The 27631-nt window shown below is 43.9% G+C and overlaps 1 protein-coding gene across 1 annotated transcript; it reads right to left on the reverse strand.

Moving 5' to 3' along the window:
* Positions 1 to 958: 958 nt before the first annotated feature.
* Positions 959 to 26269, reverse strand: Psmd9 (proteasome 26S subunit, non-ATPase 9). Its single transcript, XM_008839342.3, has 6 exons — positions 26004 to 26269; positions 18046 to 18148; positions 13371 to 13582; positions 10995 to 11096; positions 3059 to 3147; positions 959 to 2755 (listed from the first exon to the last, which is right to left on the reverse strand). Exons 1-6 carry the CDS (start codon positions 26139 to 26141, stop codon positions 2728 to 2730), a joined length of 672 nt encoding a protein of 223 aa, XP_008837564.1. The 5' UTR covers positions 26142 to 26269; the 3' UTR covers positions 959 to 2727.
* Positions 26270 to 27631: the final 1362 nt, after the last annotated feature.

The following is a 27631-nucleotide window of genomic DNA, read 5'->3' on the forward strand; positions in this document are numbered from 1 at the left end:
CAGGGTTCCTGACTGCACTCCTTTCCCATTTCCCAGGGAGGCTGCCTCCAACACCTGGCAATTCTGACTTTCTCAAAGTTCGACAAGATTAAATGAAGTAGTGTTGTGTAACTATTTCCTCCAGAGAGGAGCATTAATTGGTGGAGGAAAGAAAGGAAAGCTCTGGAAAGTCACAAGAAACTTAATAAAAACTCAGAAAAAGTCTCAAGGGGCACTTCCTTAGGTCATAAAAGCCTGAAACAATTGCCAGATAGCCCAAGTGTCACACACCTGTAATCCCAGAACTCAGGAGAATCAGAAGTTCAAAGCCAGCCTGGGTACCTGAGCCTCTGCAGAGGGAGGTGAGACTCCAGTGGAGCTGCCTGCAAGTTGTACAGGGGACTCTAATGTCACAGGATTGAGTAATCAAGGTGCAGTAGAGTGTGGACTTTCTGGGCTGCAGCCAATGCTTCAAACCCAGTAAGCTCACAGTTCACCAAGTGGGTGGAATTGGGACTTTGGTCGAGAACAGATGTTTGTTCATATCTCCTCAGGAAAAGTCATGCAACAATAATATAATAATGAAGCACATAATAAAATTCTGTCTGCAGTAAACCCAATCCATAGTCTCACAGATGTAAGACATCTACCAGTCTTCTCGCTGAGGCATAGAGTTTTAGCTAACAGCGATTCAAGATTATACAAAGTGCATGATCTTGCTGTTCTATCATAAAGCATTTCTGAAAACCCAGCTTGGTTAAATCCATTAGGGTCATTCATGTCAACATGACTCACAAAAGAGCCCAAGAGGTGGCTATCCTGAACTCTCCAAGAGGAGGCCTGCAGGAAACCAGCCAAAGGCCTGAGTCCAAATACTCTGAGGCTATCACTTTAGGAGACAGCTATACCACTGTGTCCCCATGCTGGTAGGCTGATCCATATGCACACATGTTAAAAGAAAAAAAAAAAAAAAAGGATAAACTGAATGACACAAGCTCTGTTTATTATAGTCTGGAACTAAAAAAAAAAAGACTGAAAAATACTTGGAATTAGAACACACAGTTTAAACAGCAAATATTGGTAAACACAGCAAGAGAGGAATGCATGAGGCTCTGTGTCTGGAACACAGTTTGGGGGAAGGCTTTCAAGTAGAATGTAAGAAGTCATACTGGAAGCACAGGTCAATGCTGACTGCCATCAGAGAAGGCTGGTGTCAGCCTCTGTCCTGAGCAATGCAATCACATGGAACATGGGCCTCCTCTGCACAATGTGCCAGATCTCCAATACAGAAAGTAGTCTGGGAGAGCTGGGGAAATAACTAGGGCACCAAGGAAAAAGGAAGAAAAACAGAGTCACTAGGAGTCACTCAAACCCATTTTACCATCTTCAACAGTAAGTACAAGGAGGAAGCAGCATTTCAGATCATATCTATAAACATAGTTGGCATCAGCAAGGTTAGGCACACTTAGTTTAAGAAACTGCTGATCTCAGGACATGACCAGGAAGCTCAGCTATAAAAAAAATCAAATTAGAAGATATATCCAGGGGTTTTTTAATACAGAAGGGAGCTTGCTTCTCTCCAGTGAGTTACTAGAAGAAAGCAACACCACACTGAGCTACCTGTGGGGCCTCTTGACCTTTGCTCTAAAGGGAACTATGGTGATCCATATAGACCCACCTAATGAGAATGCAGTGAACATTAGCACATTGTGTATCCAAGGCAGGAATGCTCCAGAATAGAGATGCTGGTCAAATGTTGACTTCAGGGGTTAGAGGGTATAGCCCTGTGGTGGTATTCTTGCCTAGAGCATGAAGTCCAGTCTTCAATTTTCAGCACAACAGAAAAACTTTACCTCACCAGTAACTGGTTTGGTTGGCCAACTCTTTAAGGATGTTTCAACTCCTTTTAAGCTTTGGTTTGAGGTTCATGAAGAATCCAGTTGGGAGGATACAATGGTAATATCGGGACTACAAAGGTCGGTTTATTTGAAAAGAGAAAACTTGTGCGAAGAGCTGGGTTTGGCAGTGCACACCTATAGTCCCAGCACTTAGGAGGTGGAGCAGGACAATCCCAAGTTTAAGGCCAATAGGGACTACATAGTGAACTCCAGGCCAGTCTTAACTCACAGTGAGACCTTGTCTCAAACAAAAAACCAACAACAAAAAAGGAGGGACACACACATAAGCCCCTACCTCTAGCTGAGAAGCAGTTTTCTTTAGGGATATGGTCTCTGGTAGGTCGACCATGCTTGGGCGGATGGCCACATACACATGCATATATGGGTGGTACTAACTGGACTCAGTGCATTATATAGAAAAAAAGACAGGAAGTTGGGAGGGAGATATAAAGGGGAGAAAACCCAGGAGGAGCTGGAGAAAGGACAAATATGATAGAAATACATTGTATGCATGTATGAAAATTCTCAACTAAGTATTATATATTTTTTAAATTCCTAGAAGTTGAATCAGTATCAGCCAGAATAATTCCTACTCAATGCTCACAAACTAGAAAATTCCCAGATAGGGCCATTGCCTAATTCGCAAAAGACACTAAGCACAAATCATGTTTTTAATAATGCCTTAAATGCAGAGCAACTACAGCGGGAGGCCACGGTGTTTCCACCACCTTGATGTTCAGACTTCCACCCTCTTCAGATCCTTATTCAGGGAGCGAATAGAGTGAGGAACCCCCCACCAGTTCCGAGCCCAGGGCAAGGCTGAAGCTTTCCTGCAGTTCCCCAGAGACAGTCATCTCTGCAGAGGAATGATGTTACAGCTGCAAAGAGAAAACAGACATGGCTTAAGTTTGGCGGTTCCACTCAGGGAGGCAGGCAGGTAAGCCAGCCCTTTGGGGGCTTTCATTAACATTCTTTCTCTTAAAGCCAATGCTCAGGTAATAGAAGAATCAAAAACGCCTGGAGGACCAGAGGCTTCCTCTGCCTCTAGCCTGCAGCCTTATTCTTACTCCAGGTATTTCTACATACTCTGGGGATTGCCATCTTTCACCGGACCTGCCAGCCTATGTCTAACAGATACTCCACTGCTGCTGCAGCAGAAAAGAATGAAGCAGATACATTACCCCAGCAGTCCTTTTCCTGCCCAGCGTGTTGGAACAAGTATGAGCTGGTATTTCTCCCCTCTACGGATTACAGTCACATTCAGGGGCTTCTGAAAGGGAAATACGGTCATTTCAGCCTTGGCTTTATTAACACACAAAAGGGAGCCAGGTCAAAAACGCTGATAACCATTTTTTTGTCTATAAAATTGATGGAGACTTGGGCCCTTAGCTGGACATGCACCTGAGGCTGCTAAGAAGCAGCTGTGTAGAACTTCAAAAATGACAAGAGGCAGAAAGGGCAGTGGGGAGGCATTCCCAAGAGAGGAGCTGCTGGCTGCTGACATGGCAAGAGGGTGACAGGCAGGCAGACAAACCCCCAAGAAGGTGGGGATTAGAGGTAGCTTTACTCTCTCATGCCTCATTGGTCCCTTGACTACATGGCTCTCTTGTGGAACTCCAGGTGTATGTGACCTTTTCTTTTTTATGTTCCTTAAGTTTTTTGTATATGTATGTATGTGGTACACTGAGGAATATATATATGTTCATGTATGTGCACACACACACAGTAGAGGCCAGAGGTTGACACTGGGTGTCTTCCTCAGTCATTCTCCACATTATAATTATTTTGAGACAGGGTCTTACTGTGTAGCCCTGGCTGACCTGGAACTTACTATGTAGACCAGGCTGGCCCCAACTCAGATTCATCTGCCTCTGCCTCCCAAGTGCCAGAATTAAAGGTGTACGCCAACACACTACCTGACCTCACATTATTTTTTGAGACAGTCTCACACTGAACTTGGAACTCACAGATGGATCAGATTGGTTTTGACATTCTGGGCGCCAATGGATTACAGGCTCCAGATTACATCTTCATGCAAGTTCCTCGGCATCTCTCCTACAGTACCCACCGCCAGCAGCTACAACAAGTGTGACGCTGTTCACTTCTCATGAGCACTGCCTCACTCCAGGGTACTAATGCCTGAGTCACCAACTCCATGGCATCAGCATCTACTGAGGGCTGGGTTGAAGAGACTGAGAGAAGGCACTGAACAAACAGCTCTAATATTCATCCTTTCTCCAAACTATCTTCTGTATCTCAGGGGCCTGAGAACCACGCAACCTTCTCAAACTCTAGAAAGAGATCTAGGAAAAAGGAGCTCCCAAGGCTCAAGAGTCTCTGAACCAGGGAAAAAGACGGCTGAGGTCCAGGACCACACACCACTCTTCTCCATAACAAGAAGCCATCCTTGTCTGGACAGTTGTTTACTGATTTTTCGGTATCCTCTACCCTACCACCTTCAAGCTGTTTGCTATGTATTTTCCTTACACCTCTTTAATCCCAGCACTTGGGAGACAGAGGCAGAGGCAGGCAGAGCTCTATGAGATCAAGGTCAGCCTGGTCTACATGGCGAATTCCAGACCAGCTTACAGGGAGAACCTGTCTCAAAAAACCAAAGCTCCAAAGTGAGAACACTTAAATTTCCACCAATAAGATATTGATAGTCACAAAGATTAAGATTTTTTTTTTTTAAAAAAAAGGAATTTTAGGGGCTGGAGAGATGGCTTGGCAGTTAAGAAGACTGGCTGTTCTTGCAGAAGACCCGGGTTCAAATCCCAGCACCCACATGGCAGCTAACAACTGTCCATAACTCCAGTCCCAGGGGATCTGAAAGACTCTTCTGACCTCCAAGGACACTGCACAACATGGGTGCACTTACTTACATGTAGGCAATACACATAAAGTTTTTTTAATTAAATTTTTTTTATAAAAAAAAGGTATTTTATTGTTCAAATATAGTACCGAGAATCAGTGAATGGGTATTTTAGTAAAAACAAAAATAAATTGCAAAAAGAAAAGACAACTCCAGGAAACCATGAACCCATTTAGTGGCATTTTTTATGGCATTTTCTGGAAGGCTATATATGCTGCCTTGTATATACAAAGTTTCTCAAGAACATACCAAAAAAAAAAAAAAAACTGTTTATAAAGACTACTTCCAGCCAGGTCTGGTGGCCCACACTTCTAATCCCAGCTGCTTGGAAGGCCTGAGTTAGAAGCACAGTGCTAAGCTTCAAGTTCTGCAAATTATATACCACCCCCTTACTGGCTGGTGGTAAACCCAGGGATTATCCATGTGCTCTGTCAGGTAAAGGCCCATCTACTTTATTCCTAAATGTCTGACTTGCTTACTTCCTTCCCCTTCAGCCATTAGTCAAAGTCAACATCACCTCTTGACCCAGTTGCTGAGAACTATCCCCCTTTCCAAACTCCTCTCTATCTAGAACCCACAAATGAAATCTTTTTTTTAATTTACTATTTTTATTTTATGTGTGTATTGTCTACAAGCGTGTAAATGCACCCATGTCATACAGTGCCCACAGAGGTCAGAAGAGGGTGCCAGATCCCCTGGAACTGGAGTTACAGACGGTTGTTAGCTGCCATGTGGGTGCTGGGAACTAAACCTGGGTCCTCTGCAAGAGCAGTCAGTGCTCTTAACCCCTGAGCCATCTCTCCAGCCCCATCAGTGAAATCTTCAAGACAAAAAGATACTTAGCTTGTCACTCTCCAGCTTGGAATGGTGCAGCAGCTCTCTACTGCTCTCTAGGAAGAGAATTATTCTTGGGAGGGACCCTGAGACTGGCTTTGTGTGGCCTAGCCCCTGCCCACCATTCATCCTCACCTCTTCCCCTTCTCTCCATTCTCCCTGGTTCCGAGCTCCAGCCAACCTCCTTTGGCTTCTTTGATCCTCCTGCCTCAAGGCCTGTAAACCAGCCTGAAAGCTCTCCCCTGGGGCACCCTCCCTGATCAACTTCTACACACATCAAGCATCCTCAGAAATACTCTTCCTCAACCCCAAACTCAATCAGAAACCTATTGTTTTCCTCTGATCCTCTCCCTCCCCCACAACACTTACAAAGTGTGTTTTAACATGCCTGTGATTATTGAATTAATGTCTGCTCCCCTCCCACCCGGTGGCTCCCAAAGCAAGGACCCTTCCTTGTTTTGTTCCCTGCTAGTACTCAGCCCCCAACCCCCAGGCCAGGAGTGAACACATGCAGAGGAAGGAAGTACTGAGGGAGGGAAGAACACAGGGCTTTGATTTTTACTTTAAACACTGTTGTACTATGACCTGTAGCCCCAGCTGGCCTGGTACTTAACTGTGTAGACCACAGGCTGGTCTTGATCTCAGAGATCTGCCTGCCTCTGCTTCTGCCTCTAGAGTGTTGGGATTAAAGGCATGTGCCATCAAAACCACACCTGACTGTGACTTTTTTTAAAGGATAACTATGAGCTGGGTATGGTGGCACAGGCCTTTAATCCCAGGACTCAGAAGGCAGAGGCAAGCAGATCTCTGTGAGTTCAAGGCCAGCCTGGTCTACATAGTGAGTTCCAGGCCAGCTTGGGCTACATGTCTCAAAAAATAAAATAATAAAGGATAACTATGTATAATTTTTATTATTGAAATATAATTGGTATGTAACAGAAACTCATTTAATGTATACAACTCAATAGGTTTATTATACTCAGAGAGTTATGAATCATTACCACTATTTAATTCCAGAATGTTTTCATATCCCAAAAGACCCGTCAGCCAAGAGCTAGGGATATAGCTCAGTTGATAAAGTGCTCCCCTAGCATACATGAAGCTCTGGGTCCCTAGCACCACACAAACCAGGCCTGGTTTGTAATCCCAGCATCAGATGTCCAAGGTCATCCTCAGCTACACATCTGGGAAACATGAGACCCTGTATTCCCCACACCTTCCAAAAAACACCTGTTAGCAATCACTCCCCATTCCCCATTCCCCATCCCACTAGCCCAAGTAACCACGAGTCTACTCCATGTCTTTGTGGGTTTGCCTTCTGGACACTGAGTAGAATTATACATTGTTTGGCCCTGTGCCTGGCCTCTTTCACTTTATATGTATCTGATGGTCTAATACAGACCACACATGTCATACTTCATCCTTTCTTATGGCTGAATAAAATAGGCTTTAATAAGAACAATAATAATTTTTTCACTGGAGATTTTTTTTCCTTTGAAAATACATGCATTTGGGGCTGGAAAGATGGCTTGGTAAGAGCACTGACTGCCTGTAAAGGACATGGGTTCAGTTCCCAGCACACACATGGCAGCTGACAACCATGCATAACTCCAGTTCTAGGGGATCTAAAGCCCTCTTCTAACCTCCGAGGGCATTGCACGACACAGATATACTTACAAACATGCAGGCAATAACACACATACACACAAAATAAAAACAAAGTTTTTTTTAAAAAAAGAAAACATGCATTTGATTCAAATACTGCACTTTTGGAGTACACCTGAAGAAACAGTCTTATCTACAAGAGCATTAATTTTCATGCTTCATAAAACTGGAAACTACCTAAATGATAGCAACATAGCACTGTTTGGGCTTTTGTTTTTTATTTTTTTAATCATAGGACAGACAATGGGAACCCAGACTCTTGATTCTGAAGCAAGGCTCTGGCCCCTAAAAAGATCCAGCAGGCCCTAGGGGATATGGCATGACATCCAACCCAGACACAGAAGTTCTGCTTTCATCCATTTGAAATACTAAGATTCCCCAAAACATTTTTTTTGAAGCAAAGTTTCTATTTGCTTAAAACGCTGTAAAGAAGGATTTATAGTCCAATAAAGAAACTAAGTCTGTATTTCTCTAGAGAAGGCAGATTAAAACCCAGTTAACTACTGTCAATATCACCTAACCCAGGAAACACCCTAAATGTCTCTCACTGGCAAGTGGATAAACAATCTGGGATACACGGGTCTTGTGAATAGTCCTCAGCAATAAGGAATGAATTACGAAAACATGATGCTCAAAAACCTGCTCTGCTTCCTGCAGGGAGCCAGGCTCAAAAGGGTGCACTGTGGGCCCTCTTCTGTGACATTCTGGAAAATATAAAGTTGTAGGGACATAGCACAGGTCAGTGGTTGGGAAGAGAAGGTTAACCACAAAGGGAAGAGTCAACCTGGGGATCATGGCTCTGTGTTTACTGTGGTGGTGACATGACTACATACAACTGTCACAAGTCATAGGCCAGTAAGTGAAAAGGTACATCTTGCTATAGGTAAACGACACTTTCTAAAGACAGCCAACAGCTCTCTCTACTAGTCGGTGAGCAGCACTTTCTGAAAGTGGCCGGGAAATGAACTTGGAGGAGGCTTTGTGCTTTGGTTCTGTTTTCCCATATGTATGAACTTCCTTTTCAGAAGTTAACATCAAGATACATTTACAAACTAATCTGTGACAATGGGCCCAAAAGTCTGCTGAATGTAAAAGGACACTGAGGGACACATGAGTAAACCACAGCACAGCAAAAGGCCACGGAGAAAGGGGCTGGGACATGTTAGATTGCTCGTCTGCCATACACGAGGCCCTGGTTTCATTCACAGCCCTGCATAAAATCAGCATGGTGGTGTAACACCCAAAATCTCAGCTACTTGGGAGGTGGGAGGCAGGAGGATCAGAAGTTCATCTACTATGCAGCAAGTTTGAAGTCATCCTGGGATACATGAAACCTTTTCTGAAAATGCAAGGGGAAGGGGCTGGAGAGATGGCTCAGCAGTTAAGAACACTGGTTGTTCTTGCAGAAGACCTGGGTTCAAATCCCAGTACCCACATGCCAGCTAACAACTGTCTCTAACTCCAGCCCCAGGAGATCTGAAAGCCTCTTCTGACCTCTGAGGGCATTGCACAACATGGGTGCACTTACCTACATGCAGGCAATACATGCATACACATAAAGAATAATAAATAAAATATATAAAAAAAAGAAAAAGATAGGGAAAAGAACTGAAAAATCAAGATGTGGGGTAAGCATCAGGGAACCTATGTCTACCTTTCACAACCTCACTGAAATGATGGTGAGAGTAACAGTCTAGGAAGACTACACAGCTACAAAGGCAAGTAAGTTAGGAAAGAGCCTAGAAAGGAAAGAGGTGGTAACCAAATGAAAATGCAAACAAGTGGACAAGAGAGAAGTGGGTCAGTAGGAAGATGGAAACCGTATGTGGTAGCTTAGTGTCACATCCCAAATCCTACATGTCGTACTTCAGAAGGCCCAATCCCTCATACATGCATGCACGTACATACATGGGTTGGGCCTAGGAACTCACTTTTAACAGGTCAGGAGGACATGACAATGTATGTCTTTGGTGATTAGAGCAAAAAAGGCCTTCAGGCTTCCTCCAAGCTCTCTCCTTCTGGGGTCTCAACCTCAGTGGGAAATCAATGGCTATGTTGTAAGGACACACAACAGGCCTTAGAAACTGCAACCTCAGGAACTGAAGCCTCAGGCCAGCCTCCATAGGAGAGGTATGGATTTTACAGCCTCTGTGGAGTCTTAAGATGGCAGAGGTTTCTGCTGACATCCTGACTGGCCCCTCATGGCAGCCTCTGGGCTAGACCCAGCTGAGCTACTTAGGACACTTGACCCTCTATCCAGAGAGATAAGCAACATCTGTTTTCGGACTTTTTTTTTTTTTGATCTTTCTTTTTTTTCAGACAAGGTCTCCCTGTAGCCTCAGCTGGCCTGGAACTCGCTATGTAGACCAGGCTGGTCTCAATCTCACAGAGATCCACCTGCCTCTGGTGCCCAAGGGCTGGCATTAAAGGCACGTGTGGTGCCTGGCTGACCAGCAACATCTGTTATAAGCTGCTAAATTTCTAGTGGGTTTTTTTCACTCACTTTTAGAGCAAGGAGTTAAAGGAAAGCTGACAAGGAACAAATGGGTTTCTTCTAAGTAATCCTGGAAAAGCTTGGAACAAACAGACCAATGGAGCAGAAAAGATCCCCACCCCACCACACGCACACAAAGAAATGTAATATTAGCAGAAGTGACAATGCAAATTGGTGGGTAAAGCATTACGTATTCAATAAATGTACTGGGACAACTACTATCCATTTGGGGAAAAAAAGTCAGGCAGTTTGCCTCACACGAATTGCAAAAATAAATTCCAGAGGAAGTAAAGCATGTCCATGGGCTGGGGAGGTGGCTTGGCACCACATAAAACCAGGCATGGTGGAGCACACCTGTAATCCCAGCACCAGGAGATGGAAGCAGGAGGACCAGAAGGTTCAAGGTCATCCTAGGCTACATAGTGAGATTCTGTCTCAAATAAAAATAATCTTCGGGCAGGTGTGGTGGCGCACGCCTTTGATCCCAGCACTCGGGAGGCAGATCTCTAAAAGTTCAAGGCCAGCCTGGTCTACATAGTGAGTTCCAGGACACCTGGAGCTACAGCAAGACCCTGTCTCAAAAAGAAATAATAATAATAATCATCATCATCTTCTTCAGTGTGTACTCTTAGAACCAATAACTTTTTCTAGTTTCCACCTAGAAAAGCACACCCATCTGCACAGTCACATACATGATTGGTTTGTACACCATTAATACCTGTGAAAGAGAATAAAGTATGTGCCAAGGCCTCACTGAGTAGTCAACTACATATAGATGAGTGGCAGCATGGGGGAACGTTCTAGTTAGAAGGAACATAAGTGCAAAGGCCCTGAACAGGAACTGCTCTGTGTATACTATAGGCAGCAAAGGTCCAGCAACATTTTCTGGGCCTGGAAATTCCAGGGTGATTGACAGATGCCCAGTGCTATGGGCTGAATGTTTGTTTCCCTTCCACAAACTCTTGTGCTAAAAGCCTAATCCCCAGTATGATGGATTAAGAGACAGCTTTAGATAGATGTGAGGCTATAAGGGTAGAGCCTGTGTGATGGAACAGTGTTTTTATTGAGAGCCCATCCCATCCATCACTTGAGCATGCAGTGAGGAGGGGCCATCTGTGGACCACAAGGCATCCCTTACCAGACCCCAAATCTGTGGCACCCTGATCTTGGACTTACATCCAACCTCCAGAACTGTAAGCAACAGGCTTCTGTGGTTTGTATGGCACCACATGCCAGGAAGCTGATAACTTACCCCCTCACTGTGCTGCACTACACTGCCAACATTCTGCAGTGACTGGAAGTTTTGGGTGTTCACAGAGCCAAACTCCACAATCTCATCATCCACTTGCAGGCCCTGAAGACAGGAGAAAATGAGTAACCATGAGAGAAAATGAATAACTAAGCAAGAGGTTGAAGATGTTTCTGGTATTTTTTAAGCTTTAATACTCAACTCAATGGCAAGGTCAAAAGTTTATTTCCTACATGAGAGAATGGCAGACTCAAAGCAAAGAGCTCAGAGATTTGGACTTGTCCTGCAGGAAGAGTCAGTAAGTGAGCTACCTCCTCCTGGAGGTTTGTTCTAGGGCAGATCTCACCAATGGGGTTCAAGCTTGCCCAGTGGAGACCTTGAGGAATATAGGAAAAGCTAAATGCTACTCTCTAGGGCTTGTGAGCCAGGTTCAAGGGTAAGAAGGGGCAGACGAGAGGATTAGGCCTACTTTTTTTTTTAATATTTTATTTTTTATTTTATGTGCATGAGTGTATTGCCTGCATGTATGTGAGCGCACCTGTGTCATGCAGGGCCGCAGAGGTCAGAAGACGGCTTCAGATTCCCCACTGGAGTTAAGGATGGTTCGTAGCCAACATGTGGGTGCTGGGAATCGAACCCAGGTCCTCTGCAAGAGCAGTTAGTGCTCTTAACCACTGAGCCATCTCTCCAGTCCCTAGGACTACTTTTTTAGACAAGACAAATGTTTGTCCTGGAGGTCTCAAAATAGCAGCCAAAGCCACTAGGCTAACCAAAATGAGTATGGCCTTTTTATTTCTGGTCCCAAGAATATAGATCACTGCTCATTATTCCTTCAACAAGTATCTGCTATAGGTCTACTACAGTGTTGTGCTAGATGCTACAGGTAACAGTTATAAATAAGGCAGAGCTTATGTATACTTACAGTCTTTTACTTTATTTTTATTTTTGCAGTACTGGGAATTGAACCTAGGCAAGCGCTCTTCCATTGAGCTATATCCTCAGTTCTCTTTCCATGGTTTTCATTAAATTACCCAAATTTGTGATATTGCTGCTTCAGCTTCCTGAGTACACGAGTGTTTGTGCCACCACACTCAGGATCTGGATTCAGGACCCAATGCCGCTTTTTCTGGGAGCTGTGTGCCCTACACAGGTTGCTTCAAGTCTATGTGGCTTTTTCTCATGGGTCAAATAGAGTAGTTCTACTCCAGAGGGTAGCTGTCCTATTAAATGTAAATGCATGCCCACATATAACTTGTACATGAATGTTCATGGAAGCATTATTTATAATAAGCCCTAAAGTGGAGGCAATCCAAACATCCATTAACTGACAAATGGATAAACAAAATAGTTTACCCATGCATTGGAATATTATTCAGCCATAAAAAGCAATGAGGTCCTTATAGATGGCTAATCCCTGAATAAATCCTGATTCTGAGTAAAAAAAAAAAAAGCAAACAACAAAAGTCTGCATGTTATATGATTCCCTTCACATGAAATGTCCAAAACTGGCAAATCCAGAGGCAAAAAGACTAGTGATTGCCAAGTCCCAGTGGTTGCCTAGAACTTACATGATTTCTTACTAGGACAATGAAAATATTTGAAAATTGATTGAGGGGTTGTATACACAGCTTTGTGAATGTACTAAAAGCCACTGAACTATATACTTGGAGTAATTTATGCCATGTGAAGTACATCTCAATAATGCTGCTAAAGTTTTACATCTTTGAGCCAGGCGTGGTGGCGCACACCTTTAATCCCAGAACTCGGGAGGCAGAGGCAGGTGGATCTCTGTGAGTTCAAGGCCAGCCTGGTCTACATAGTGAGTTCCAGACCAGCTGGGGCTACAGGGAAACCCTGTCTCAAAAGGACCATAAATAAATAAGTAAATAAATAAATAAATAAACAAATAAATAATTTACATCTTTAAAATTTATAAAGCAGAACTGGAGTATTGGTGCATGCTTTTAATCCCAGCATTCAGGAGGCAAAGCCAGGCGGATCTCTGTGAGACTGAGGCCAGACTGGTCTATAATAGTGACCTCCAGGTCAACTGGGGCTACAAGGAGACCCTGTTTCAAAAAAAGACAAAAAAAAAAAAAAAAAAAAAAAAAAAAGAAAAAGGTAGTTAGAATAGTAGCTAGGAAAAAAAAGAGGCAGGCTAGACTTCATTTCACATTTACCACCTTCTAGGTTATGTCCCAGGTGTCACTGGGAGCAGGCCTCTCCCAAGTCTGGCAGGCTGAACCAGTGTACAGCAAGCTCCAGCCAGCACTTATTGCAGGAGTAAAGGGAAAGTGGGTCTGGCTACCAAGGCTGCCCCCAAGGTTATCTAACCTACAACACCCCCATGTGTGGATGTAGGGGAAAAGGCAGGATTACCGCAGTACTGGCTGGAGAGCCAGGATTGATGCTGTTCACTTTGGCAAAGGCCTGAGGAAGGTTGTGGCTGTCAGTTGAGCTCAGCCTATGGCTCACGGCCTCTTCATGAGCCTCGGCCATGTCCCGGGCCTGCTTCTCCTTGTCCCGAGCATGTAGCTGGTGCAGGGCCTCCTCTACCTGCTTCATCACCGCCTTATGATCATTCTGTAGGCCTAGGAAGGGAACACCATGTCAGGGGCCAGAAAAGACAACCCAGGACACAGAACACAGGAGAGACAAGGCACCTACATCCACTTACTGTGACAATTTATCTCGCCAATTTCACAAGATTTAGCTTTCCTGTTTTTAAGGGGTTTTTTTTTTTTGGTTTGTTTTTTGTTTTGCTTTGTTTTTTTGAGATAGAGCCTCACTATGTAGCTGTGGATGGCCTGAAACTTACTTTGTAGTCCAGGCTGGCACTGAACTCAGAGATCCACCTGCCTCTGCCTCCTGAATTAAGGAGTAAAGGTGTGTGCCATCATATCCGGTTTCAGAATTAGAATCACGTAGGACAAACCTCTGGGAGTATCAGTGGAATTTCCAAAGTAGTTAGTTCAAAGGGAGGACACACCCTGCATGTGGGTGGCACCATCACTAAGATGGGTCTGAGACTGAAAAGGAATAGGCAAGCAGAGGACATGATGGAAGACATCTGTCGTCTCAGCACTTGGGAGGCAGAGGCAGGAGGATCATAAGTTCAAGGTTATCCTCAGCTACATAGTGAGTTTGAGGCCAGTGTAGGGTACATGAGACCCTGTCTCAAAGAAGACAAAAAAAAAAAAACAAAAAAAAACCAAGAATAAGGCAGAATAGGTGTTTAAAAGGATTTCACCTAGGACCAAGGATATAGCCTAGTTGGTATAGTGGTTTACCTAGCATGTACAAAGCCCTAGGTTTGATCCCCAGCACCTACATAAACCAGGCATGTTATACATGGGGGACAGTCTTTGACTTTTCAGTTCTGAGCCACCATGTCAGTCCAACAGAGCCTGTTTACAGGTCAGTCCTGTGTGCAACTGGCATTGTGACGACTCTCTTCAAAACTTTCTCAAAACAATTTCCCCTACTTCTCTGGACTCCACTTCTTATTTCAAGCCAGGTCACTCACACAACTCATTCTGTGGAGTCTCAAAGCTGCGACAGCCACCCTGTTCATCAACTCATATCTGGCATCCATGGGTCACAGACTCTCTAAATCTTCAGGACCCTTTGACTGTAAGCTTCTTACCTAACTCATCACCCCTGTTACTATGGAGCAAAAGTGAACCCCTGGGCATTATGGGACTTGGGTACTCTGCTACAGGAGCAGACATGAGAGGGAAAAAAAAAACCCTAGACACTAGGGCAGGAAGGCATAAAGCAGGGTCAGTATGTCATATACAAACTCTGACAAGAAAAGCCACTAAGTGGTAAGGCCCAAGAATCTCCAGTGAGGCCTGAAAATCCATATTCAATCCACAGCATTGGTAACAGGAGGAATGGCCTGATTGCTAATAGATTGCAATTCTAAATCAGAAGGCAAAGGGTTTTCTTTGCCTAGGTAAATGCTTTTGCACTGTATTTCAAAATCAAATTTAAGTTTCAACGAATGTTCCAGGCTAATATAAGCTAGTAATTAGGGGAAACTGGGTACATAATAAATGAGACCTGTCTGTATTATTTTCCCAATTTTAATGTAAGTCTAAAACTGTTCTAAAAAATGTATTTTTAAGATTACAATAAACTTGTAGGAATAATTTTTCAACAATGCTAATAAGGGGCGATTGTTCAACTATATCCTTAACATGTAATAAAGTCATTTAGATGGTGTGAAATTAACACTCAAAAAAACAGATCAATGAACAGTATAAAAAGTCCAGCAATAGGCCTAAGTGTAATTGAAAACCCAAGCTGGGAACTTATGGTGTAGCTCAGGGGTACAGTGAGTGCTTAGCATGAGACCCAAGGTTCAATACCCAGAAATACACACAATCCAAACAATATGCTGGCATTTCAAACAAGTAGGAGTAGAATGGCATCAGAACATCAAGCAAATCATTTGGAGAAAAATTAAAATCACTACCCTCCCTGCCCTGTGGCCCACTACTCTCAAATTTCCCCCAAGGTCTGGCTAATGCAGAAGTGAGTGGGCCACCTCCCTGGGTTGTCTAGAGGTTCAAACAAAGGGCCAGAACTTCCCTCAGGCCTGGCCACCTTCAGCATGGTTTTCCCCTTCTCTGCGTCTTCTTAGTTATTTTAATGTAAAAATGAAACTTTTTTTAACCAAAATCTTCAGGGAAAGGGGGATGCTCTGAGGTGTCCTACAACCACACTGTGGCTTGTAGAATCCTGATATCTTCTGCTGCAGCCTAGTTTGAGAAGGCCTCATTACCAAAAACCTTGCATCCTGTTTGAGAAGCATATCCTCATTACCAAAACACCCTGCAGGTGAAGTCAGAGTTCAGGCCCATGCACCAGAAATAATTATGAGGAAAATCTGGATGATAAATTTCCTTTTAATATGACTGGGATAGAGAGCTAGCTGTCTACCAGTGGCAAGTGACACATAAATCCTCATCCCCAGAGTCAGTGCATGTGTGACCTCATGAGGAAAAAGGGACTTTTGCAGGTGTAATTAAGGACCCTGAGGGGGAAGACGATCTTGGATTTTCCAGGAGGACCTGACGTCATCACATGGGTCTTAACAAGCCAAAGAGGGAGGCAGGAGGGTTACACAGAAATGTGGAGAGGCTGGAAAGATGCAACCACTAGTTCTGAAGACAGAAAACAGCCAAGAGCCAGGAGACTCAGTGCCTTCTGGAAGCTGAGAAAGGAAAGGAATACCAGACACCACCACTATCCACCACCCCCATAAGAGCCAGCCTTGCTGACACCTTGATTGTGCCAGAAAGACCATCTGGACTTCTCACCTCCAGACAGTCAGAAAATACACGTCTGTGATCTTGTCATGGCAGGAACACAAAACCTAATATCCTCTCCAGACACCATTCTCTGCTAGTTTCTTGGTTAAAACAAACAAGTACACATAAGGTTTTACTTAAGGAAGCAATGGGCCACAATGCTATAGGTTTTCCCAGCTTTCCTGGTTGGCAGAAGGGCCTGGGAGGGAAAACGTTAATTAACACAGCAGGTAGAGGGTGGGACTTGAAGCACAGATCCTAAAAAAGGGGGGATACCATCTGGCATGGGAACTTTCGCCGTATTACCTTCTTTCTACCTAGAATGCAGGCTGTGGGCCCTGAAGACAGAGACAGAGCTTGCCTTCTGCTAACCTGCCCTGCACTGCCTACCTTCAAGGGCCCCCAGTGAGAGCCCCTCCATGTCTTTTAAGTTTGAATGATGGGACTCAGGTCACTATCTTGAATAGCTGAACCTACTTCCCAACAAGCATGGAATGGTAAACCAGTAATACAGGGTTGGGCTTCAGTTGTTAGTTCAGTAAGTTCCCACAAAGAAGGAAAGTTCTTTTTGTTGTGTTTTGCTTTTTTACAAACCTTCTTTCATTGTTTATTTTTATGCATATCAGTGTTTTGCATACATGTAAACACGCTTGTACATGCAAGGCCCTTGGAGGCCAGAAGAGGGCATTGGATCCCCTGGAATTGGAATTATGGACCATTATGAGCCACCACATTACTGCTGGGAACCAAACCCCAGTCCTCTGCAAGAAGAACCAGGGCCCTTGACTGCTTTGCCATCTCTCTAGCCCCATGTTTTACTTGTGACATGTCTCATGTAGCCAAGGCCCTTGAACTTCTGACATTCCTACCTTCACGTCCCAACTGTGGGATTACAGGTGTGCACCATCATGCTCAGCTTGAAGTATTTAAATTAGAAAAATGGGAGCTAGGGGGCTGGAGAGATGGCTCAGTGGTTAAGAGCACTTGAGTGCTCTTGCAAAGGACTGGGGTTCGATTCCCAGCACCCACATGGCGGCTATGAACTTAACTCCAGCTCCAGGGGAATCTGAAGCCCTCTTCTGACCTCTGCGGCACTGCATGACATGGGTGCACTCACATACATGCAGGCAATACACTTATACACATAAAATAATAAAAATAATAAATAAAATAAAAAGAAAGGAAAAACAGGAGTTGGGCATGGTGGCACACATCTTTAATCCCAACACTCACTCGGAAGTCAAAAGCAGGCAGACCTCTGTGAGAAAGGTCAGCCTGGTCTACACAAACAAGTTTCAGGCCAGCTGGGACTACAGGAAGACCCTGTATCAAAACAACAACAACAATAAAATAAAACAGAAAAATAGGGGCTGAAGAGATGGCTCAGTGGTTAAGAGCACTTGCTGCTCTTGGAAGAGGACTCAGTTTCAGGCTCCAGCATCCAAATGGAACTCACAGCTGTCATTAATTCTTATGAGCTCTAGGGGCATTGCATATACATGGTACATATACATGATTGCAGCAAAACACTCATACACATAAAAAATGAAAGCATAAATGTGGAACTCTACTGGCTAGTCCATTCCCTGGGTTCTCAGTCCCTCACTGAGGACAATGAGATACTCACGTCAAGGCAAAAGGGGGGCCAGTAGATGGCCCTCAACACTGGAGATTACACATTTGCCTTTAGCATCCCCACCACAAAGTAAGACAAGGCCCCAATGAGGGCCACTCACAGATAATGTTGTGTCTTGCTGTCCGGACCTGGTACAGGTCCACGTCTGCCCGGGGGTAGCCCTCATAGTCCACCAGCGGCTCGTTCATCCCAACTCCTTTTTGCTGGAGGAGAGACATGTGGTTAGAAAGTCTCACAAGTAAGAATATCAAGACACAATTCCCAGACTTTTTTTCTTCTGTCATAATAAAGGTGTCAGTAATGAAATGACCACATAGTGACCTCTCAGCACAAACTAGGCTCTTTATTCATTTCCTCACAGCTACCCTCTGACATGTGTACTATTTTTTAAATGAATTTCTAATAATGCAATCAATGAAGCTGGTGAGATGGTTCAGTGAGTAACGGTGCCCACAGCCAAGCCTGACCTCCCTGGATTCCACCCCAGGACCAACAGGGTGGGAAGAGAGAACCAACTCCCAAAAGCTGTGCTCTGACCTTCATATGTGCACTGAGGCATGCACACAAACACATACACACACACACACACACACACACACACAAAATGTTAAAAATAATAATAACAGAGGCAATGCATTAAAAGCCCAAGATTCCAAGGGCTGGATGGTAGCTCAGTGGTAGAGCACTTGTTTGACATATATAAGACCCTGGGCTCAATTCCCTGCAGCATTTATTTTTTATTTTTTGTTTTATGTGTATGAGTGTTATGTCTGCATGTACATAAGTGCACCTGTGTCCTGCAGTGCCTGAGGAGGACAGAAGAGGGCATCAGATCCCTTGGTACTGGAGTTACAGTTGTTAGCCACCATGTGGGTGCTGGGATTCAAACCCAGATCTTCTGTAAGAAAAGTCAGTGCTCTTAACCACTGAACCCTCGTCTCCAGCCCCCCCTACTCCCTGTAGTATTTAAAAAAAAAAAAAAAAAAAAGGAGCTAAGGATGTAGCTCAGTGCTTGCCTAACATGCATAGAGCCTTGGGTTTGATCCCCAGTACAGCAAAAACATAAACCAGGCATGGTAATGCATGAGGTGGGGACAGAAGGATCATAAGTTCAATGTCATCCCTGGCTACACAGTGAGTTCAAGGTCACCTTGGGATATGTGAGGTCCAGTCTCAAAAAATAATTAATTAAACCCATAACAAAACAAACAAAACACCCAAAGATCCTTCTGAGCATTATCCCTAAGCCCCGTCCCTGACCTGGCTCCTCCAATCCCTCCTCCCAGTACCTGGCTGAGACCTGAAAGTTGGAGGAAGTAAACCCAAGAGCATCTAGCTGTGGCCTAGTTTTTATTCTTCTGAAAATAAAAAGACCTAAGAGGCCTACAAAGACTACTGGGTTCTGAATTTGAACCTTGGTAATATATTCTCTATTCAAAACAATACATTTATTTAAAGACTTTTATTTTTCCAGACAGGATCTCCCTATTACCCAGGCTGCCCTCAATTCCTTGGCATCAACCAATCCTCTTGTCTCTGCCTCCTAAGTCACTGAACTAGAGGCCCTCTGCTTCTGGCTTGTTTTATCAACTGTCTGTGTGAGACAAGCTCTCAGTGCATTAAGGCTGACCTTGAACTCTGGCAATCATCTTGCTTTGGTCTCCCCAGTATGAAGCACCATGCTTGACTGGCTTTAACATTTTGAAGTTTTTTTCCTATATAAGTCAGGGAACAGAACACAAAAGCAATGAAACACATTGCGGTTCGGGGCAGGGGGGTGCAGGAGCTGCACAACTGGCTAGACTTTGATCTGAATCCCAATTCTGTCATATACAAGCTGGGCATCTTTGTCCAAGACATCACACATTCCAAGTCTGTTTCTTCAGCTGCACAAGGGAAGAACAAGAACAGTAAGGAGGCTTGAGTGAGTTCTTAGCACAAGGCCAGGCACATGTACAGTGTGATGAACTGAATGGTGGCACCCCCCCACATGTCTGTCCCCCAGAACCTAGGAGTGTGACTTTGTTTGGGAAATGGGTCTTTGAAGATGTAATTAAGACAAGGATCTGGAGAGAGAATTATCCTGGAAAACCAGGAGGTTGAAACAAGAGAATTGTGACTATTCTCTTCCTTCTTCAGTGGTCAAGGACAATGCTCCCTCCCACCTGGTGCTGGTCTTTACAACAACCCCAGAACACATGCTATCCCTGGGATCCTCCATTTAAAACAATTTTAATATGATGTAATTCACATATAGAAAACTGAGCCATTAAAAGTCTACAATTCAATTGTTTATAAAATATTCACTGAGTTAATTATCCATTATCACAATTTTAGTTTATTTTCATCACCCCCAAAAAGAGACTCATTGTTTTTAGACCACATCACTGTGGATATGTATCATGGAGCAAAATCATTTACATTATGAGTCAGGAAACAAAAAGAAAAACCAAAGGGCTGCAGTCCCCCTATCCCTTTAAGGGCATGCCTCCAATAACTATAGGAACTCTACCTCTTCAAGGTCCCTCTACACCTCAATGCCATCACCATGGACAACATGCCTTTAACACATGGGCCTTCAGGGGGCATTCAAGATGCATACTAGAACAGGACACTTCATATAAATGAAGCCATGCACAGTGGCATGCACTTATAATCCCAATACTTGAGAAGCTGAAACAGAAGATTGTGAGTTTGAGGCTAGGCTGGGCTACAGAATGAGTTCAAGGCCAGCTTGGATTTTGTAAGATATTGTGTCCAAAAAAGAAACATGAGCTGGCCATAGTGGTGCATTCCCATAATCCCAGGATTCAGGAGGCTGAGGCAGGAAGAGTGCCATGAGCCATGAGCTTGAGGCTAGCCTGTGTTACAAAGCAAGTACTGGGCCACCCAGGTATATACAGCAAGACCCTTTCTCTCCCCTACCCCAGAAAAATGAGAGAGAGAAATCATGTAATACATTTATAACACATGCATACAATGTATGGTGTTTTGTAACTTCATTTATCACAATGTTTCAAGGTTTATTCATGTTATAGCGTAAACTAGTAATGATAGTATAATTAATTCTCCATTCCTTTTTACTGTCAAATATCTCATTATATGGGTAGACTGCATTTTATTTAGCCATTATTTGAAGAATATTTGAGCTGCTTCCTCCTCTTGGCTTCTTTTTACACATTTTTAAAAATTTATTATTTTTACTTTATCTATGAGTGCATTGCCTGCATATATGTGAGCGCACCCATGTTGTGCAACGCCGCGGAGGTCAGAAGAGGGCTTCGGATTCCCCTGGAACTGGAGTTAAGGACCATTCGTAGCTGCCATGTAGGTGCTGGGAATTGAACCCAGGTCTTCTGCAAGAGCAGTCAGTGCTCTTAACCACTGAGCCATCTCACCAGCCCCAACTTCTTGGCTTCTTTAGGCAATTCTATTTAACTTTAAAATTTGTGTAAAAATGTTTGTATGAACATTTACTTTCAAGTACTGTGGTTATTACCCATAGGAATGGATTTGCTGGATTATATTTGTTGGATTACACTCTAAATTTAATCTTCTGAGGAACCAATAAACTGCTCTGAACAGCAGTCACATCACTTACCAGTGTATGAAGGTTCCAGTTTTTCCACACTCTCCCTAATACTGATTCCCATCTTTTTATATATCCATCCTCATGGGTATAAAGTGATATCTCACTGTGGTTTTGATTTACATTCCCCTAATAGTTAAAGTTTGTTCAGCATGTTTTCATGTGCTTTTTGTATCGACCATATATATATTTTATATTTTTGACAAATGTCTATTTAGATCCTATGCCCTTTTCTAATTGGGTAACTTTTAACTTTTCTAATTGGGTAACTTTTAACTGTCTTTTTAATTGAATTGTTACATGCTCTTCCTATATTCTAGACACTAGCCCTCAACCAGATAATTTGCAAACGTTTTCTCCCATTCTATTGACTTAGTTTCTTTTCTTTTTTTTTTCTGAGACAGGGTCTCTTACTATGCAGACCAGGATGGCCTCAAACCCAGAGAGATATGCCTGCTTCTGCCTACCAAGTGTTGAGAATAAGCACTCGTGCCCTATCACACCTGACATCTTCCACTTTAAGTCCTAGGAAACTCAGGCTTATTTTATTTTAATGTGTATGTGTATTTTGCCTGCATGTATGTAAATGTACTTGTGTCATGCAGTGCCCACAGAGGTCAGAAGAGGGCATCAGATGCCCTGGAACTAGAGTTACTGACAGTTGTTAGTCACCATGTGAGTGCTGGAACAGAACCCAGGTCCTCTGCAAGAGCAGCCAATGCTGTTTACCTCTGAGCCATCTTTCCAGCCCAGAAACTCAACATTTGTTTGGTTTCTATATTTTATTTATTATTTTTATTTTATGTGTATGAGTCTATTGCCTGCACCTGTGTCATACAATGCCTATGGAGGTCAGAGGAAGGCCTCAGGATCCCCTGGAACTGGAGTGACAGACAGTTGTTAGCTGCCAAGTAGGTGCTGGGAATCGAACCCAGGTCCTCTGCAAGAGCGGCCATCGCTCCCCTAGAAACTCAAAATTTTAATACTGATATACAAATTACCATTTTTCCTTCAGAATTTGCAATTTTTGTGTCATAAATAAGACATCCATGAGTGGCTTACAACTGTCTGTAATTCCAGTTCCAGGAGATCTGACACCCTCTTCTGGCCTCCAGAGTCACCCACATACACATAGCATAAACACAGAGATACATAAATACATAGAGACAAAAATACATTTAAATAAAAGTCACAGAGCAGGTCTTTATGCTTAATGCCTTCAGTAACCAACAGAACGTAGCCAGAAGCAATGACCAGTCTCTGTTGCCTTATATTTAAAGGAAAACAGAAAACAGACTCACTTTCCATATATAATGCAATTATAACTTTTCTTCATTTTTGGTTTTAATGTGTGTGTATGTACATGCATGTGTGTATGCTCATGTGTATGTGTGGATACACATGTACATATGCATGCATGTGGAGGCCATAGGACAACTTTGGATGACATCCTAGGAATTCTACTCCTTGGAGATAGGGTCTCTCATTGGCCTGGAGCTTATCAATTAGGCTAGATTAGCTGGCCAGGAACCCTCAGGCCTACTCCAGTCTCTGCCTCCCCAGTGCTGGGATCACAAATGCATGCTATCATACTCAGCTTTTGGTTTTTGTTGTTGTTGTTGCTTGTTTGTTTTTGAGACAGGGTCTCCCTATATAGCCCCAGCCGGTCTGGAACTCATTATGTAGACCAGTCTGGCCTTGATCTCAGAGATTCACCTGCCTCTGCCTCCCAAATGCTGGGATTAAAGATGTGTGCCACTTCACACAGCTCTTTCCCCCAGCATTTTTATATGGATTCTGTGAATTGAACTCAAGTCCTCATGCTTTCAAGGGAAGCACCTCAAAACCTTTTTGTTGAGCTGAAGAGATGGCTTAGCGGTTAAGAACACTGGTTGTTCTTGCAGAAGACCTGGGTTTGAATCCCAGTACCCACATGGCAGCTAACAACTGTCCGTAACTCCAGTTCCAGGGGATCTGACAGTCTCTTCTGTCCTCCGTGGGCATTGCAGGACACAGGTGTACTTACCTACATGTAGACAATACACACATACACATAAAATAAAAATAATAAATAAAATTTAAAAGAAAAAAAAACTTTTTTGTTTTGTTTTGGTGAGACAGGAGCTTGCTAACTTACTATATGCTCTAGAACTTGCTATTATAGATCAGGCTGACCCTGAACTTGTGACAATCCATCCTCCTGCCCTTGCCTCCCAAGTGTTAGGATTACAGGAGTACACCACTACACCTGGCCGAATTTTCCTTTTAAATAAACTTTAGTGAAGGGATGGAGGGAGGGCTTAAACAGTTAAAAACACTGGCTGCACTGGCAGAAGACCTGAGTTTGGTTCCCAGCACCCACAAGGTGGCTATCAACCATCCATAACTTCTGTTCCAGGAGATCCACTGCCTTCTTCTGGCCTCCTCAGGCATTGTAGAACACAGGTGTGCTTACATACAGACAGTAAAACATACACATAAAATAAAAATAAATTGGGCTCAGCAGTTAAGAGCACTGACTTCTGGCAGAGGGCCCGGGTTCGATTCCCAGCACCCACATGGTGGCTACAAACCATCCTTAACTCCAGTTCCAGGGGAATTGGAAACCCTCTTTTGTTCTCCTTGGGCATTGTAAGACATGCGTACACTTATCTACACTCAGGCAATACACACATACACGTAAAATAAAAATAAATAAAAAATATTTTTTAAAAAATATATAAATGTCACCGGGCATGGTGGCGCACGCCTTTAATCCCAGCACTCGGGACGCAGAGGCAGGTCGATCTCTGTGAGCTCAAGGCCAGCCTGGTCTACATAGTGAGTTCCAGGACAGCTGGAGCTATGGGGAGACCCTGTCTCAAAAATACCAAAAAAAAAAACCATATATATATTTAAAGGCGTGAGCCACCACACCCAGGGCTTTTAATGTATTTTAAAGATTTATTTCATTTATTTGCATGTGTATGGCGTTAGAGTTATTTACCGGCCCACCCAGCTTGTTCTACAGATGCTAAGATCAGCAGTTCCTCATGGTTTACAGCAAGTGCTCTCACCTGCTGAACCATCACTCTAGCCTGACTTCCCACCTCTGGGAACAGTGTAGTCGTGACAGTTTCATGACACAGCACACATACAAGCCAGCACCTTTCAGGCATATATGGTCAACTCCCAAGAACATGGTACTTGGATATGGAACCTCTACATGATTCTTTGTTTACTTCCACCACCTAAAACCCATTCCACCCACCCTTTCTGCTTGTGATTAACCTATTCTTCCTCTTCAAACTGATACAGGTTTTACACTAGGTGGCAGGAGAAAAATGTGTCTGTCTGCTTTGAAGTCAAACAGATACAGGAACCTGGCCCACCAATGCCACTTCCTATTTTGACAAGCATCTGCCCCACTCTGAGCCTCAGTTTCTCCCTTTCACAATAAGGATAATGAGCTTTACCTATCACTTAAAGTAGTCCTTAGACCATCAGCATTAGCAGAGCTAGGGTTTTCTAGAAATGTAGAGTATGTCCTTACTCTGAATTCTATTTTATTGAGAATTTGCATTTTATTATTTTTTTAATTATTATTTTTATGTTATATGTATGAGTGTTATGCCTGCATGTAAGTAAGTGCACCCGTGTTGTGCTATACCCGAGGAGGACAGAAGAGGCTGTCGGATCCCCTGGAACTGGAGTTAAGTACAGTTGTTAGCTGCCATGTGGGTACTGGGATTCGAATCTGGGACTTCTGCAAGAACAGTCAGTGTTCTTAACCGCTGGGCCGTCTCTCCAGCCCTGCATTTTATTATTTTTTAAAATGTGTATAATCTGTGTCTGTGTATGCCACGTGTGTGTGTGACTGAGGAGACCAGAAAAGGATGCTGGATCCCCTACAGTTGAAGTTTGATGGCTGTGAGCTACATGACACTAAGCTGGGATCCAAATGAGGCCCTCTAGAAAGGCAACACGTGCCTTCTTAACCACTGAGCCAGCTCTCAAGCCCCATGTTTTTGGTTTTGAGGCAAAGTCTCAGGTCCCTCGAGCAGGCCTTGAGCTAGCTTCACAGCCAAAATAGTCTTACACTCTTGATCCTCCTGCCTCCCCCCTCCCAAGCGTTGGAATTACAGGTATGAATACTCCCCGCCCCCTGGCTAGAATCTGTGTTTTTGCCAAATGCCTGGGTAATTCTCACAGATGAAGTTTAAGAAGCCCTGATGTAAAGCAGTTGGCAAAGCACGCGATAGCTGGTAAGCACTAATTGTGGACGATGGCAGTGGTGACTCTTACCATGCCTCAGCAAACAGTCTAGCCTTGTGACCTCGGCAAGGTTAAGTAAATGACCTAGGCACCTGGCGTGTGGCGCAGGCCTGGAGGTGGAGAGACGCGGCACCCCTGGCTTGGGGGGTGTAGGCGGCGCCCAGCCGGGTCCGCAGGCCTCGGGTCCGCAGCCGCCCGACCCTCCCCTCACTCACGCTCTCCAGCACGTCGTAATTGACCTTGATCTGCGCCTCTATCTCCTCCTTGCGTCGCATCAGCTCCTGGATGTCGCTGACGGCGGCAGCGCGGGCGGCGGAGGAGTCCCCGCTCTTATTGGCTTCTTGGCCAGACATCCTGGGCCTCAGCTAGAGTCTGGGACACTCGGTTTCCCGGCTACCGACGCCAGAAGAAACTGCAGCGACGGCTCCACGCGAGGGCCAAAATACCCCAGTTAGCCCGCGAGCGCGAGGGAAAGTGAAATGGGGTTTGAAAATGAGGTGAGATCACCGGAAGCCACACTCGGGTGACCCGGCTGAGATAGGATGGGAGGGCTGGATTCCCCAGGCCTCCGCTATACTTCTCCCCTACACTTTAATGTTTCATTCCCTCAACATTTATTGTGCACCTGCTGTATGAATGGCAGACTTACGTTCTTACACTCCAGTACTAAACATCTATAAAATCCTTAAGGATTTAAAAAATGCTCTCTGGCGTTTTGTTGTTTTTGAGATAAGGTCACAAGTATCTCAGGCCAGCCTGGAACTTGCTATGCAAATGATGACCCTGAACTTTTCTTTAAGTTTTTTAGAATATTTATTTAACAGTTTTATGCCTATGTACAATGTATCTTGTTCATATTTTTCATTTTTTATAACACACTGAATCCAGTGACCTTGAACTTCTGATTCTTCTGCCTCAATCTCCCGGGTGCTGAGTTTACAAGCAGGTAACACCACTGTTGGGGATCACGGCCTCATAGTTGCTCTGCAAGCACTCTACCAACTGAGGTACATGCCCAGCTACTTTTAGAATTCTTTTGGGGGGGGGCGTCAAACCACTTTAGTAAAGGCTTGGGGGTCAGGAGGGGCCGGCGAGGTCCATGCAATCCGAAGCCCTCCACCGGGAGTCTCCCGGCCACCTCCTCGCTAAAGCGCTACTTTTAGAATTCTTATCCCCCATATTTCAAATCTTTTAAACCTGGGTTCAAATTGGACATTTGCCACTGACTACAACCTAGGTGACCTTAAATAATTTCACCTCTCTGATTTCTTACCTCCTTGTGTGACATTGATCACAATCTATAGCTTAGGGATATACAAATATTCATTGAATTGCCTCCCTCTGCATAAGCTGTCTTAGGTGAAGGATTGTTTTAAATATCAAGACCTCTATAATTTCAGTAAGAATAGTTAACAGTGAAGGGCGGAGGGCTATCAGGCAGAGCACAGGCATGTATGAAGTAGGACCTTGGTTTCAGAAAAAGAGACATAGGCAAGGAGAACAAGTGCTGTTCTACAAGCCTTCCATACAATAATTCAACAGCCTGATGAAACCAGCTGTTATTGCCCTTATTTGACAGTTAAAAAAAAATTCAGTGACTGACTTGTCTACCTAGAAAAAACATGAAACCAAAATTTACACACACACCCTTAACCAAGTGATCAAATTCAATATCTTAGCAGTTGTTCCTAATGTTTTGCATCAAAGATAAATCAACCTTAAGCATGTTTGCTGTAAATCTAATCATGGGAAAACAAATCCAAATTGAGACACAACCTTCAAAACAACTGGCCTGAAGCCTTCCAAAAGGTCAATGTTGTGAAACATCCACTAGTGGTGGGGG

The sequence above is a fragment of the Nannospalax galili genome, unplaced genomic scaffold, assembly GCF_000622305.1.
Source record: "Nannospalax galili isolate Female #2095 unplaced genomic scaffold, S.galili_v1.0 scaffold218, whole genome shotgun sequence".
NCBI classification, from domain to species: Eukaryota; Metazoa; Chordata; class Mammalia; order Rodentia; family Spalacidae; genus Nannospalax; species Nannospalax galili.